At 57.3% G+C, this 15,604-nt stretch overlaps 3 protein-coding genes across 3 annotated transcripts; all 3 read left to right on the forward strand.

Moving 5' to 3' along the window:
- Window positions 1-2,670: 2,670 nt before the first annotated feature.
- Window positions 2,671-3,549, forward strand: LBRM_33_1660 (conserved hypothetical protein; the record flags this gene model as incomplete). The annotated part of the gene is made up of 1 exon (XM_001567884.1): window positions 2,671-3,549. One exon carries the CDS (start codon window positions 2,671-2,673, stop codon window positions 3,547-3,549), a length of 879 nt encoding a protein of 292 aa, XP_001567934.1.
- Window positions 3,550-4,990: 1,441 nt separating this feature from the next.
- Window positions 4,991-10,894, forward strand: LBRM_33_1670 (protein kinase; the record flags this gene model as incomplete). Its single annotated transcript, XM_001567885.2, has 1 exon — window positions 4,991-10,894. The coding sequence occupies one exon, from the start codon at window positions 4,991-4,993 to the stop codon at window positions 10,892-10,894; it is 5,904 nt and encodes a 1,967-aa protein (XP_001567935.2).
- Window positions 10,895-11,893: 999 nt separating this feature from the next.
- LBRM_33_1680 (conserved hypothetical protein) lies at window positions 11,894-13,663 on the forward strand (the record flags this gene model as incomplete). The annotated part of the gene is made up of 1 exon (XM_001567886.2): window positions 11,894-13,663. One exon carries the CDS (start codon window positions 11,894-11,896, stop codon window positions 13,661-13,663), a length of 1,770 nt encoding a protein of 589 aa, XP_001567936.2.
- Between the last annotated feature and the right edge of the window lie 1,941 nt (window positions 13,664-15,604).

Genomic DNA, 15,604 nt, shown 5'->3' on the forward strand with positions numbered 1-15,604 from the left:
CTCGCCGGTGATGTGTTGCCGCATCCTTCGCTCTTATGCCGTGGTCATTCTGTTTCACCCTCTCCCTCCCTCCTCCTCTCTGCATGATCGAACACTACCTCGACAGGTTTTGTGTCTTCCCATGCGTTAGTACGCCGGCGTACTCAACTAGGTAAACAGAGGCGAAGGCTGATGTGGCGAGAAAAACATCATCGAGTTCGACACGGTGTGTTTTGATCGATTGTGCGTCCATCATGCGATCACCGGCAAAGAACCCAGTGAAGAGAGGTGAGAAGCGTGGCAAACGCGAAGAGTAAAACTGCTGTCAACGGCTCGCTACATTGCTGTCGTATGGGTTGCATGTTCCCTTTTTCTTAGTGGCTGCTATGTTGAACTTGGCGATCTCTTTGTCTCTTTTCGTCCCCCTGTTTCTCTTGAGGCTCATTATCTCGCTCTTTCTCTGTAGCTCCTGCGCATCCGTATGCGCCCATTTCTATGACTACTTGCGAGTGTTTTGGGGTGTGTGGATTGGAGAACATTTCTCTGCGCCGTTGGCGATGCTGTATTGTGACTGTGTGTGTGTGTGTGTGCTTGTGTGTGTGTGTGTGTGTGTGTGTGTGTGTGCTTGTGTGTGTGTGTGTGTGTGTGTGTGTGTGTGTGTGTGTGAGGGTAGTGGAGAGTTGCATGCGTCTGTTCCCGGTGTGGCTCCTCTGCCTCTGGTGGCCCACCTCGTCACTATTTCGTCCTTTTTTGCTTCTCGTCTTCTCAGAGTAAAACTATGTTGGGCGGAGGTGTACCGTAGAGGAGTTATCTTTCAACACATCGCCCTCGCGCGCCTGCTACCCTCTCTCTCTCGCACTGCGTTCCTACCCCACCGCAGAAGCTTCATTCTTTTCCTTCTCAGCCTCCATAGAAAAGGGTCAGCGGAAAAACATGGGAGGGTGGAAGGAAGAAGCAGCAGTGATGAAGAGTGCTGGTGGCTGAATGAGGAGGAGGTGAAACACAGCCGCAATTTCGACCTACGTGTCTTATTATTACTTTTTTCTTGCTTACTGTCTTCCTCTGCCTCCCTCTGGTCAGTGAAAGACTATGCATTCGTGAAATCGCGTCTTCAATCACCATAGCTGAGACTATCTGGCACTGTGCACGTCAAGGCATGTTGTACTGCTGTGTCCTCGATTACGGGGAACTCCTCCAGCACGCTATCAGGGTCCAGTACCCCACACTTTGTGGGGAAACAAGGCAGCTCCCCCCTCTCTCCCTACCACTGCTGAACCGCCTCTGGCGGTGGCAGAGCCAAGCACCAACGGCGTAGGGAAGTCAAAGCGATGTAGCGCTACTGACGTCGGTGCTCAGGCCCTGGATGGCGCTGCGCCGGAGAGACCTGCGTCAGCGTACACGTCTGTGCCGCCCATATGATGGGTAGAGTGTCCTTGTGGATCGAACGTATCCCACCCAGCCCTGGCTGCTTACTGGTGGGGAGCCTGAGCCGCCCCAAATGATGCGCCATGTGACGATCGATATGACCCGGGACAGCTGTGAGGCAACCTGCGGAGCATGGGGTGGGTAGAGCTTGGGGCAGAGGCTGTGCTCATGAGTGAGGCGGCACATTGCTGTAACGCGCGTGTCTAGTGTTGCTTTACACCGCGTGATGGGCCTGTGGCAGGCCGAAGGGTAGTGTAGAGTTGAGCTCACGCATTACGACTGAAAAGACACGTTGAAAGACACAAGTTGTTGTTTCTGGGTATGATTGATGGCCCCTTTTCTTTTCTGTATGCCGGCGGTCGCCGAACAAACTGAACACCGAAGAAAGCGACATTGTTAAGAAACGCAAGCGTGTGGAAGAGGGCCAGCGACCAACGCGGTGGTCTCAACTTCTACTGCAGTAGTGACCAGCACAAATATGGTTTGTCCTCGCGACGCGTGTTCGTGCACCCGATATGTGGTTGATCTTCCCTCTCGCAGCTGTTGGTGTCCTTTTTGGTCACAGTTTTCAGTGTGGGGGTCTGCTCAGTCCCATTGGTTGCACTTATGCTGGAGAAGTGAGATACTTGTGTGCAGGCCAGCGCGTGTGTGGGTGGGTGGGTGTATCCTCCTTTCGCTGTGCCTCAAAGGTGAAAAGGTTCACAGTCTCACACAATTCGTTACACATGCACACAGCCCCTCCCCCCCTCCCACACACACACTGCAGTTACCTAAACCTCTACTTCCTTCTCTCTGCATTCTCTGCCTTTACGCATCGTGTTCTCGCTTATCTCTATCGCTTTGGCTGACATATATTTATGCACACCTTCATGCACCCCACTATCGCTACCTGTGGCCCGCTCGCTTCCCTACTGGTTCACGTTAAATTCTGTGAATTTTCAGTGGTGGTCTGTATTGCCTTCTGGTTGTTTCGTCTTCGCGTGTGTTTGGCGTTCACTCTCGTTTCATCTCCTCCCAGGCAACGATCGACGATAGGCAATGCGCGTCGTGAAATCAGGCATACAAGCTTCAAGCCGTGTTTTTTTTCTGGTGAAGAGCGTGCCCTGTCTAGGCTAGCTTACACCTTGTGGCATACTCGTCGAAGCGGACTTCTGTGCATCTCAGGCACCTCCCCCTCACACCTCTGCAGGTCACACTACCGATACTTCTAGGCCCCTCCCTTTTTGTTTATTTCGCAGAGCGCTGCAGCGTCTGTCCGCCGCCACCATGTGGACAGTGTCCCGGTCCTGTTTGGCGGCGGCGGTGCGTTCGACTGTGCTCTGCCAGAAGAAGCAGAGCGCCGCGGGGTACATGGCGAGTGCCGGCAAGGTGGGGAGCGAGGAAAAATGGGCGCAAACTGCTATGGAGTACATTCACGAGAAAAATCACGTGAATGATGCGCGGAAGAGACAGCAGGACGTCGACCAGGAGCGCAGCATCTCTGGCGCCTACGACCGCTACTCCGCTGTATCGGAAGCAAAGTTTGACAAGCGCCTTTCGCGCCTCATAGCGCGCATGTCCGAAGCGCTTGAAGAGATGCAAAAGTTAGGCCTGAAGGAAGCGCTGGAGGAGGCGGTGCTGCTCAATTCAGAGCAACCACCAGGCCACTACCGCCGCCCGTCCCTCACCCCTCCCTTAGTGGGGTACGAGCCAGGCTTTGGTCTTGATGTACCACAGCTGCGCAGTCAGCAAGCCGAGTACCCGCCACTGCGCCGCCCGACAGACTGGCTGGAATTCGGCGAGGGAGGTGATGACTTCCCGTACGTCGACACCCACAAGATCGAGGATTTGACAGCAAAGCATGAGGCACGGCTGGAGGAACAGCACGGCGTGTTGCGGGAGGCTGCGCCGCTCACCGGTGTGGAGGGCGAGGGATGGGAAGCTTACGTCGCGCTGCACCGCAAGGCACTTGCTCGTCAGCACCTCATCATAGACCTGCATAACGACCCTGAGCTGCGCGCTAAGTACGATGCCGATGAAACCTTCCGTGCTGCGGAGTGGGAAAAGCGAGGCATTAAGCCCCTGCACATTGAGGCGCCACTGGAGCGCGACGTGGAGTTTCACTACGCGCAGGTACCTGCCTACGAGGCGTTTCGCTCGCTGTGAGCAACGGCAACGATGATGACCTAAGTAAACAGTGATGCGAGCACATGTGTTTCGTCATTTGGCTTCTTCTCTGTCCTTGCAAGCACCGCTGGTAAGAAGCAGTAGCTGCAAGTGAAGTACCTGGCGCAGCAGTGTCGTTTGCTTATCTGGTCTCATGCTTCCGTGCTGCACGCGCGTGCTGCTCACCCTTGCGCTCTGGTCAGGAGAGGAAAGTGTGTAGTAGGGGAGGAGGAGAAACCGTTGCCTTCTCCTACTTTTAATGTTTACATATGCTTTGTATATGTGTGTGTGTACAGTGATAGTGCAGCTCTCTCTCTCTTCTCCGCCCCGCTCCACCCCGCCCCCTCAGCGCTGGCCTGCACATAAAAGTGTGTCTGTGTGTAGGCGGGCAGCTCTCCTGGCAACACGAAGCGCTCAGTGGACGTATTTTATGTTTGTCCTCCCACAACTGACACGTGCAATGTGCACTCTCGCTCAGCGCAAAGGAAGTTCACGCCATGCGCCCGACTGCCTCTGTGCATGCATGAGTGAGCAGTACCAAGTTGAGGTAGCGATGAGTTTGTCCTTGTGCAATGGTGAAACTGCAGTGCAGCACGCCCCTCCCTTCCTGCGGTCTCGCCCGCTTTAGCTGCGCTCTTCCATTTCTCTTTCATGTCATCACTGCTCTCTCTCTCTCCTCCTCCCCCCCCCCTCTTCTCTTCCTACGTGTTTTCTCGCTCTACTCTCCCCACGCACAAATCCGCATGCGCCAGCCTCATTCCTCACACTGTGGTGGAGTAAATTCGTTGTTTTTGTTTTTCTTCCTTGTGGGGAGCGAGAGGGACCGTCTCCATGCGCGTAGTGATGCCCTAAGCCTTTCCCATCTGGATCGTGCCTCCTGTTTTCGCCACGCTACGCATACACACGCGTGCGCGACACGCAGCACACCAGCCACCCCTCAAAAGAAACCGAACAAAGAAATAAAACAGAAAAGCGATAACACGTGTACATACACGCAGGAGTAAGTGAGGCCTTCGTCACAAATCGGATTCTCTCCAAAACACCGCTGGCAGACGGAGAGAAGGCTAAGGCTGTAAGTGTGCGTGTGTGTGTGTCGTTGTTGTTGTGTAACCCTTCTAACACTACGCTGCTTATCTGAAGAGTGCACCCCACCCCGCCCCGCTCCTTCCCTCTCAGCTCTTTCTCTCTCCCCCCCCCCTCAACCATCACAGCATTACCTTTGTTCTTGCACAGCAACCCGTCTCCCTCTTTATTCCCCAGCGTATCAGTCAATCCTCTTCTTCTGTTTCTCATCTTTCCTTTTGGCTTCTGCTCCTCAGAAGAGATGCTCCCACGTACCAGCACCTTGTCAGGCGACACCGCGGTGGCAGGCGAGCCGCCTCCTTCACCGCGTCCTCGCACCCCCGGTCCCCCTATCGTCACCTCCGCGTCTCACTCCTCCATGCCCTCGACGGCCGCGACGCAGATCGTCAGCTGCTGCGTCTCCTCCCCAACACCACTCACCACTGACGTCGATATCAGTGGTCCGTTCCTGCTCTACGGCCCATCCGGTCGTTTGCTGAGTCGCTGTGAGCCCTCCGACCTCTGGGGGCTACTCATTTCCGAGCACACGGCGTTGAACTGCACGTACGCCCAGACAACAGTGCGGATAGGCCGAACCGGTGACTGCGATACCGTCTTAAACGACCCGCGAGTGAGCAGCACACACTTCACGATCTCGCTGGAGCTGGAGCCCCATGGGGACAGCGACCTCGTCCAAAAAATGTTCAACAGCCGGCACGCAGGCCACAGTGAAAGCAGCACTGACGGGAACGACTATGCAGTGCCTTTGTTGCCGCGTCGATCACGAGAAGGCAAGCACGCAAACGCGTACGGCGCCACCAGCTCGGCCGAGAACGGCCCGGAGAGCGCCGTCCTCAGTGATCTGACATCATGGTTGACCCTGCCCAGCCCTGCAGCTACCAGAGCAGGGCAGCGGCACATTGAACAAGGGGCTACCGCCGCCACCGCCGTGACGAACTTGATCAAGAACGGAAGACCCAAAGCAAGAGCTCTTTCAGAGACGTCACTACCTGGTTGGCGAGTGCGTCGCGTGCTGCTCACCGACTGCAGCGCTAACGGCACCTACGTCAACGACGTACTCGTCGGCCGCGGGAAGTACTGCGAGCTGCACTACGGTGATGACATCAGTGTTGTGCGGGTGCTGGAGAAGAAACGTTTTCATAGTGGCTCAACTACACTGACGCCCCTAAGCAGCGAGGAGGACGAAGCACAACAGGAGGCGGAGAAGGAAGTTGCTGACTTTGTGAAAGGCAAACCCTGTGCGAAACTGCGGCACGGGAGCGAGGCAGCGTCACCGCCTCCCGCGCAGCACTTCACTCGATCGTCGCGCGACGCTCTCACTGGCTGTGGCACCGTACGTGTGGGAGCTGAAGTGAATGAGGAAGGCAACTCGCCCAACAGCGACGACCCTCATGTAGCACAGATGTTCACTGCGCTCCTCTCCACGCTGTCGACGGAGCACACGTACGTGGAGCGCTTCTGCTTCCACCTTTACCACGCCGAGGAGGTGGGGCGAGGCGGCGTCCCTATCACCGAGCCCGAGACGGTTGCTGCCCCTCAGAAGTCAGCGGGAGGTGGGGAAGCAAGCGAGGAACGACATGGGGAAACCCAAGCGGAGCAGGACAAGTATGACGATGCTCTGCAGCATCCCCAAACCGAGCAGAAACACAATTTACTGCACCGCACCTCTGTCGGGGTACCACGGCGACTTTCCTCCACCTCACTCGAGCCGCACGACGGGAACGGCGGCAACCCCGCGTCGCACCACAAGTCAATACGCTTCCCTGATGACCCGGTGACCACTTTCGACTCACCACCTGAAAACGCCGACAGCGACGCCGTGGTATCACCGTCAGTCTCGCTCTCTACCCTTCAGTATCGTGGCCGACACTCCTCCCTACTCAGCCCGCCTCTCCCTCCTCTTGCCCCGGTGCCGAGTGACACCGTCGCTAGCGCTGCCCCAAACCCGCACAGCAGCGCATGCTCGAGCTCCTCCAGCGTGAGCTCGTTGAGAGCGCTCTCAACGGTAGTCACCCCGCATTCCCTTCTCCGGTCACGTCCGTCTATCCGGGAGAGCTTTATCGCCCCGATCAATCTTACTGGCCGCGAGAAATCGGCGGCCCCGTCGAACGGATCCATGCAGGGTTCTATAACCGCCTCCACCGCAGAGATTCACTTTCAAGAGAGCATCGGCAGTAGACCTGCGCTGCAGTGTAAGGCTGCTGCGCAGCAAGCGCTTGCCGCACGCTGTGGGGGCAGTACCGCAAGCAGCCAGACTAACGGTGGCCTCGGTACCGTTGGAAAGATTCTGAAGGACATGCCAGCAGACATTCCCATTCGCTACGCAGTGCTGCCGTTGCGCCACCTGCAGTGGGGTGGTCGTATCGGCTTCGGCGCAAGTGGGGATGTGTTCATGGGTATCGACGTGTCAACTGCGACAGTAATTGCCATCAAAGTGCTGAAGGGCAGCTCACTTTTTCAGCCCTCGCCATCTGCCGACACGGCGGTGGCTACTGGGCACAGCAAAACCATCTCGAGAAGGCCAACAGCACCGTTGGTGCAGGACGACGCTACGATTCTCAGCTTGTCGGACATCAGCCTGAGCAACGTCACTCTCCCAGTCCCCGGCGCAGCGACAGAAGTCTCAACCCCGGTTTCCCTCTCCTCTGGCTCTCCCACCACGGCACTGCCGCGGTCGGCAGGGCGAGTGGATGGCAAAGCGGACACTGCAGAACGTACGAGCATGTTACCGTCGCTCCGCTTCGCCCCATTGCAAGGCGACGACGCGAACGGAGAGTCGATTCAAGTAAGTGAGGCGTCCACACCGCTGACGCTAGTGTCCGCCGCTACGTCGTCATCAGCCTCCGTGCACGGGAACACCTCCGCAGCGCTGGTAAGCGCCTCGTCCACCTGTTGCCCCCACGCACAGACTCAGCAGAGGTCACCTCGGCTGCAACCGCGAGATGAGCACTCTGCCTTGCCACTTCTTCGCAAGCACCTACGGGAGATTATCTTTTTAACGACGCTGCAGCACCACCGCATCGTGCACTTCCTCGGCTTCCAGTTCAGCAGCGAGGGCCGTCTGTGTCTTCTCATGGAGTACGTGGCGGGTGGCACCCTGCAGACGCTTGTCAAGAACTTTGGCGTCTTTGAGGAGAACGTGATTCGCCTGTACACGCTGCAGATCCTGGAGGGCTTGGTGTACCTGAGACGCAAGGGTGTTGTGCACGGTGACTTGAAGAGCGCGAACATCCTCGTGTCGGAGCAGGGCAGCGTTAAACTGACAGATTTTGGAACGAGTCGCTTCTTACGCACGTGTGCAGCAGAAAAGGAAACCGGAGAAGTAGCCGAGACAGGCAATGAGCAACAGAAGGCTGAAGTGCATCGCCGAGACAAGTTTCGAGAGGGCCACCACCCACCCGCAGATCGGCCGCGTCAGCCCTGCCACCACGACAACTCGGCTGGCGCCGATGCCGAGGAGGCAGATAGCGGAGGAGAGGACGTCAGCGTGGGCAACTCAGAACGATGCGGGGGTGGGTGTCGTTGCAGCAGCGACGTGGACCTCTGCTCGGATGACGTCGACAGCGCCGAGGACGACGGTCCGGAGCATCGCGTGCTCTGCGGAACACCCCTCTACATGAGCCCCGAGCTCATCCGCACGCAAGAGCCGTCCTTTGCCTCTGACATGTGGGCTTTGGGCTGTGTTGTATACGAGATGGCAACCGGTGGCGTTTTACCGTGGCGGCCTGTGCACAACTCGAGTGCGCCGACGGTTGTTTGGTACATTGGCCAGCGGAGCGAGGACGGTGAGGGGCCCTCTATGGACGATGTCTACACGGAGCGAGACCGTCTGAACCGCACCAGCAGCAACCACTCGCTTCACGAGACAGGGGATGGCGCGTATGACGAACAGAGCAGAGGGCATCGCGGCCATAGCGGCAGAGGTAGCGGTGACAGCGTGGGCCGCTTGGATCGCACTCCATCTCCTATGTTATTGGACCTCCTACAGTCTACGTTGAGCCTAAATCCAGAGCGGCGCCCCACCCCGGCGGAGCTGCTTCAGCATCCCTTTATCCGCAATGAAGCTTCAGAGGAGGCGCTCGTGCGCTGGCACGCTGTGGTGGCGGCGAACCGTTGTACCGAGATCCACTCGCTGAAGCAGCACGGCGAGGCGGTGGAGGCGGTATCACATCGCAAGATGAAGGCTGAACCTGGCGCGGCTACCAAGAGCACGTTGAGATCGGTGAGTGGAAGCGCTTCAGGAGACGACTCGCTGCACGCTCGCGCCTCGCTCTCCCCAACACGCACGTCACCCTCGCGAAAAGCCATTCATGTGAAGGAGCTGGTTGACATCACCCCTGCCAAACTAGGGGGTAAAAATCCTCTGGAGACGGCATCGAAGCAGAAGCACCCTTTGCTGCACCCCCCGCCTCCGCTAGGAGAGTCGATAATGCCGCCGTTGGCGGGCACACGGCTCTCCTGCTCTGGTGAGTCATCGACGAACCTCTTGGGTGACTCCTGGGAAGAAGTGGAGTCACCGTCCTTGTTGCCGCTTCCATTGCCAGCCAGCCAGCCCAAGTTGCAGATGCCGAAGGCGCATTCCTCGCAGATCCCCTCGGTGCTTGGTGCTGGCAACCCCGACTCGCAGCCACTTATCTGCGAGCCCCCACGGCGGCCAGATATGCGTGGGTGTCGCATGGATGCGTCGCAGTCAGTAATAGGTCAGTCTGCTGTAGCCCCAGAACTCCTGCCTAGCGCGTCGTACGATGCGGCGACCGTGCGGTGGTATGCCCCGCAGAGCTTCTCGGCGCCGACCAAGCTGCCCGTCTCTCGACCTCGCGCCTCCGCAGCGCCTCCTGCAGGTAGGCAACAGACAGAACAGCAGGTGCCATACTCCATGCCAGTGGCGCAGAAAAGCACGAGCAAGTCGTACATGCGTCAGCATCAGCTGTTCCTCAAGCAGAACGAGCTTGAACGTCGTCGACTCTCTTTTTTAGTGCCGCACGGCGGACGGCAAGTGCGCGGGCGCCTCCGTACCGAAGGGCCGTCGCCACCACAGCCGCAGCTGCTGCCCGTGTCCTCGGCCCCTGCTCAGGTGGGAGCTTCGATATTGCCCATGTACCCGCCTAGCTATCAGTGCGCGATGCAGCACGCAGTCCTGGAATACACACCTGGCTATAGCGATTACAATCCCCAGGTGAACACGCAAACGGTGGAGATGTGCCTTCCGCCGAGCTTCACAAGTCAATCACTCTCCATCCCAGAACAGCAGGGCGAACAGCAGAACGGGAACAACGGCAGCAGCAGGATGGTGATGGGGGTGCGGCCGCAGCGCAACCCCTCCCGTCAGAACGCGCTTTCGCTGCCGCTGCGAGGCAACAAGCAGAAGCACAGCAGCCGAAGAGAGAGTGCTCGAAACGCGCCGACTAACACCGCAGCGGCCAACGTATCGCCTTCACTGCACCCCAATAGCTGCATCCCCGCCATCGCAATGAGCTCCAGCCATGTCAGGGGCCCTGTACTCTCACACACGCTACAGCATTTTGTGCCGCCGCAGCCACTGTCCATGCAGGGACCCCACCCCGTTGTAGGGGGGTTGATCATGAAGACGGACAATCCTACTATACCCTCCCCGCTACTGTTGAACTTTACTGCGTCGATGGGCCCTCTACAGGTGCAGGACCACCGATACACACTCGGCTACAGCAGTACACCCATGTCGGCAGATCAGCTGGTCTCAAAACCACAGCAAGCGGGTGCCCAAGGACCCATTCTCCCTCTTCCCTCAAATCCGTGCCACCGCCACACTACACACTCGCAGTCCCCTATGACACGAAGCCTAGGCTCTGGCAATAAAGACGACGGGAGCGCCGTCCAGCAGGCCTCGCTAAACAGTGTCACGGAGGTGGAGAGGGCTGTAAGCAGCACTGTCCAGCGGAACGCGCGACGTGGGAGGAAAGGTCGTCCTAACACCTTATCCTCTTCGAATCTGCTTCTCCGCCAGGGCGGCCTCCAAACTCATCGGCACGCTTCTCCGCTACTGAGGCAGCAGCAACAACAGCTCAGCTTGACCTACATTCACACGCGTGGGGCGGAGCATAGCGACAAACAGCAGCAGCAACAGGAAGAGTCACGCAGCACGGAGCCCTTGTGTGGAGAAAGGCCGACTAGGAAGAGCTCGTCTACGCACACGGCAGGAAAGAAGCGGCGCATTCGCACATCGTCGCGTATACCCACCAAAGCGGTGAGTCAGCGACAGCAACAACGGCGTTTGCAGCAGTAGTGAGCTCAGTCTCCTGTGGACAAAGCAACGCGACAGCGAAAGCGCCAAGGTCAGCGCGACGAACGGGGACTGACACCCATACGTGCATCTCCCTGTACGTGTCACAAGGCATGTCTCTTCTGTCCAACTCCGTGTGTGTGTGTGTATGTGCCAAGACGCCTTCAAAGTATCCGCACCTCTCTGGGCATCTGCGCGTGCTCTGAAAGCGAAGTAGTCATTCATGCGATTTGGCGTTTGAAGGGAGAAAAAGCGAACACCTGCCGCACGCAACACACATCTTCGTGCTTTTTTCTCTCACGTGTTTTGCACTGGTGTGAGCACGCTGTTGATCTCTTTACTGTCTTTCTTTCGCTGGTGCAGGTGGAAGAGGTGATGCTATACGAACACGCGGCAATACGCAGACAGTGTCCCTCTCTCTTGCTGTACACTTCCATCTCGCTGATTCGGCTGGACTGGGCCCCACTATGCTGGTGTGCGAGGAAGCAGAGGGGGTGCGCCATCACCCCGATCGCCCTTCTGCCAACGCGCTCTTAGCAAATTCAAGTCTCACTTCTCAGGACGTTTTTTTCTCTCTTGTTTTTGCTGCCTTTGCGCGGCGCCGTGCTCGTCAGCCGAGGAAAGGGTCGTGGCCACGGCGGTCTATGAGCCCCTATAGAAGTCCTCTGCTTCACCCATGCAGCAAATACACGCATACATCCATGCCGGCACGAACACCTAAAGTGCCATTCCTTCTTCACCTATGTCATTCCCCCCCCCCCCCCCCCCCCGCTTTCTACCCCCCCCCCCCCGATGCGTGTGTGTGTGTGTGTGTGGGTGTGGGTGTGTGCCATCGACATTCTTCCCAACACGTACACACCCCACATATGCAGATGCACAGGCACATACTACTGTACACGCAGGCACGCAACTGCTCTAGTTTGGGTGAGTTTCGGGACCGACGACAACAACGATTCTTTGTGTGCGTGTTTGTTTGCCTTCTATCACAGATTTGTGTCCGCGATGCCGATGGACCTCTCCGTCACTGTGCCCTCACCCACCCCTGCCCCTCAATGGCTGCAGGACATTGAAAATCAGCTTCTCATCCGCAACGCGGTGGAGCTAAAGCCTTCGCAGCTGATCTTCGACAGCTATACCACTCTTCATGCCTCGGTGCTACACCTACAAGCAGTGGAAGATGAGCGGCAACAGCTGCGGATGGAGCAGAGTCGGCTCACGGAGCGGGTCCGAGAGCTCGAGCGGGCGGCTGCCAACACGTCTGTGCAAACTTCGCGCGAGCGTGAGTTGGAAGCGAAGAAGGATGCCCTGCAAGATCAGCTGCAGCTGTACACGCAGCGCGAAAGTGACTACTACAAGGGACTGGCAGAGATGACGGCACTAAAGGAGAAGAAAGAGAAGCTAGAGCTTAGGTCAAGCAAGCTGGAAGCCGAGCTGGAGCAGCGCACAGCAGAGCTACAGTTGCTGCACAAGGAGTACACCTCCCTCCGCGACGAGTACAGCCGTGTACGGCTGACGGTCAGCGAGGCTGATCGCTACCTACGCGATGTTAAGACCGCAAACGAGAAGATCGCGCAGCTGCAGTACCGTATCGTGGCGCTAGAGTCCGAGGTGAATATGCTACGACGCAGATTGCAGGCAGCCCTACAAGGGGATATCGCCGCCGCCGTGGACGAAAACGCGAGCGCGAACGCAAACGAAGATGGCGAGGGCACAGCAATGACCCCGAGCCCCATCTGTCGAAATTCCAGCCTGCATACGGACCCGCACACGGCCATCTCGTCGAATTCCCTCGGCGCAGAGCCCAGTCGCGCCTCCATGATTATCCCAGAGGCGCACAGTGGTAGCACGCTGCACGGGCTGTGTGTACTGGATGACGGCAAGCATTTTCTGACGTCGGGAACCGACAAACACATCCGCCTCTGGAATCGTCAAAGCGCGCAGGCGGAGAAGTACTTTTCCTCAAACAGCATTGCCCTCGCCTTGGACAGCTCGTCCCACTACTTGCTCGCCGGCTGTGCCGATCACGTCGTGCGCTTCTGGGATTTGAACAGCTTGCGGGCGCTGGAGATGACGGGGCACACGGAAAAAGTTGTCGCGGCATGTCTCTCCTTCAGTGCCCAACACGCGTTCACCGCAAGCTCGGATAGCACCATCAAGCTTTGGGACATTCGCCGGCGCGAGTCACTGCGCACGCTGCTGTGCCAGAGTACGTGCAACGACGTCACTGTGGTCGGCGACACGGTCTTCTCGGCGCATTACAACGGCAAGATCACGGTGTGGGACCGACGGACAGCGACGCGCAGCGGTGAGGTCGTCGCCCATCAGCGTGTTGCGACGTGTGTGCGTGTGAGTGCAAATGGGATGCTGTGTGTGTCCATGGGCAAAGACAACATCATATCGGTGCGCGACGCTCGCGTGTTCACCAAGGTGCTGTTCAGTACCGCTCCGGAGCAACTCACCGTGATGATGAACTGGGCTCGTCTGGCCATCGCCCCCACTGGGCATCTGTGTGCCGTGGGCAGCGGGCGGTCCTCGGATCTCCTCCTGATCCGGCTTGACGGAAGAGGGCAGGGCGACGCTGAGGCGACCGACAGCACTTCATCCCCAGCATCGGTGAAGGTTCTGAAGGCATTCGTGCCGGGCTCACCATCTTACAGCAATCAGGACAGCGGTAGCATCAAGGGACCCATCTTTAGCACTGCGTGGGGTGCGAACGAAGGGGGCCCATTGGTGTCCATCAGCGATGACCACAGTGTGCAGGTGTGGGAATGAAATGCACGCTGCTGGATAGACAACGAGGAGAAAAAAGAAGCGTGTGTGGGACGACGGTGCCGTGAACCCTCTACCCCCACCCCCACCCCTCCGTCTCCTTCCCCCCAGCCGCCTCGCTCTCTCGCTCTCATCACCGCCAAAAGTGCCGTCCACTATAGTGCATGGATGTACCTCTCCTCATTGCTCTGCTGATTTTGCCTTTTCTCTCTCTTTTACTTCGCTGCTCCTTTGCTCTTTTTAACTTGAGCTCACGTTTGCTTTTTGTGTTCGCCGGCGTGCGATGCGTGTGTGCCGGCGGGGGGGGGGGGAGGGACGTCGATGTCGTTGCAAAGAAGTCGTTTCTTTTCGTTGTCTTTCGTTTCCTCCCACTTCTCTTTGGCATGTCTGCGCTGCGTCACTCTCCTCCCTTCCTCTCCCGTCTTGCATTCGCTGTCTCGCTGAATGGGACACACTCAGTCTACACATCAGTACAGAGGCGCAAACAAGTGCAGCGGCAGTAACCCAAATAAAAAGACTACAGCATGACGTGTACGCTGTTTCCTCATGGGGGGAGGGGGACACGGCTGGTGCCCTCCTCCCTGTACGGAAGCACCGAATGAAGGAGAGCAAAGGCCCGTACTCCTTCTGGTGCGCAGCGGCTTCCGTGATGCACAGAGTGGACGCCTCGGGCGTGGATGCGCCACCTTGCAGAGCTCTTATCTCCCTGCTTCCCTCCCTGGTACGGTCTCTGCAACCAGCACCCCTTCCCCCTCCCTTGAACAACTCGCTTGCTCTCCTGCTTACTGTTTCCCTCATTCCCCTCTCCCCTTTTCTCCTTTCTTGACTTGCGTGTCATGTGCGCTCCGCATGCGCAACCGCACCTGCACCGGCATTGATCGAGCACACGCCGTTTCCTGTACACTACACTACACTACACACACACACAAGGAAAACACTCCTGCTGTTGTTGCTCCTCTTCCAGCCGTCGCTCTTCACCCTAGTCGGCTATCTGGTGCTTTTTCCTCTTCCCCTTCTGTCTCCCCTTTTTTCCTTTCTGTGTATTTCGCCTCTCCTCCTCCCTCCCCCCCCCCCCGTCTGCAGGTGTGAGCCTTACACTGGACCTCCGCTTGTTTCTGTGTGTGGATGCCTGTGTCTGCCTGTCTATCCGGTTTTCCTGCCTGATTGTTATCGCGTGTCTGGATGCACCCACCTTAAGGGAAGTGTATATCAGCTCGCCTATCCCTCTCCCCCTCTCTCCTCCTTCACTGACACACCTAGCACCTCCTACCCTTCCACTTACGTCGTCTTGCTCTTTTGATTCTTCTCTCACCTGTGCTCACCATTTTCTCCCCTTGACGCATTCCTTTTGTTTTCTCTCTTTCTTTTTTTTTCCTCGTTTATGTGTTTGTTGTTTTCCTACTCGTTTGTTCGCTCGCTCTCTCGTGTCTGTCTGTCGGTCGGTCGGTCTGCTGGCGTGCCTTTTATCGCCGCTGCCTTTCTTTCGTTTTCTCTTTCGTGCCGTTCTCCTTCTCGTCGACGTGTTGTTTGTCATCTCCCCGTTCTTGGGGTGTTTGTCTTGTACTTACTTATCGGTGCAGTGAAGGCTCTCGCTTTCTCGTGTACAACTTCTCTCTGGGCCCTGGCATAAAAGTGTGCCTGCGCAAGAGACACAGCATCACTGCACGGCAAGCTGCAACGCTACTCTGTCCCACTCACCGGGACTCTTTGTTTCTGGCTTGTTTATCGTACGTCTGTCTGATTGCAAACGACTAAGCGAGTTCCGCTTCTACTCTTTTCACCGTTAAGCTTGCTGCACTCTTTTTCGAAGTACGTGCACCAAACCTGCTTGCCTGCACACAGACGCACACACACATGTATTTCGTACAATCGTGAATTTTTATGCTGTTTGTATGCCTCATTCCTATACATGATCAGGAGCTCGCCCTTCATCTTGTAAGTATT

This window comes from Leishmania braziliensis, chromosome 33 (assembly GCF_000002845.2).
Source record: "Leishmania braziliensis MHOM/BR/75/M2904 complete genome, chromosome 33".
In the NCBI taxonomy this organism is placed as follows: domain Eukaryota; phylum Euglenozoa; class Kinetoplastea; order Trypanosomatida; family Trypanosomatidae; genus Leishmania; species Leishmania braziliensis.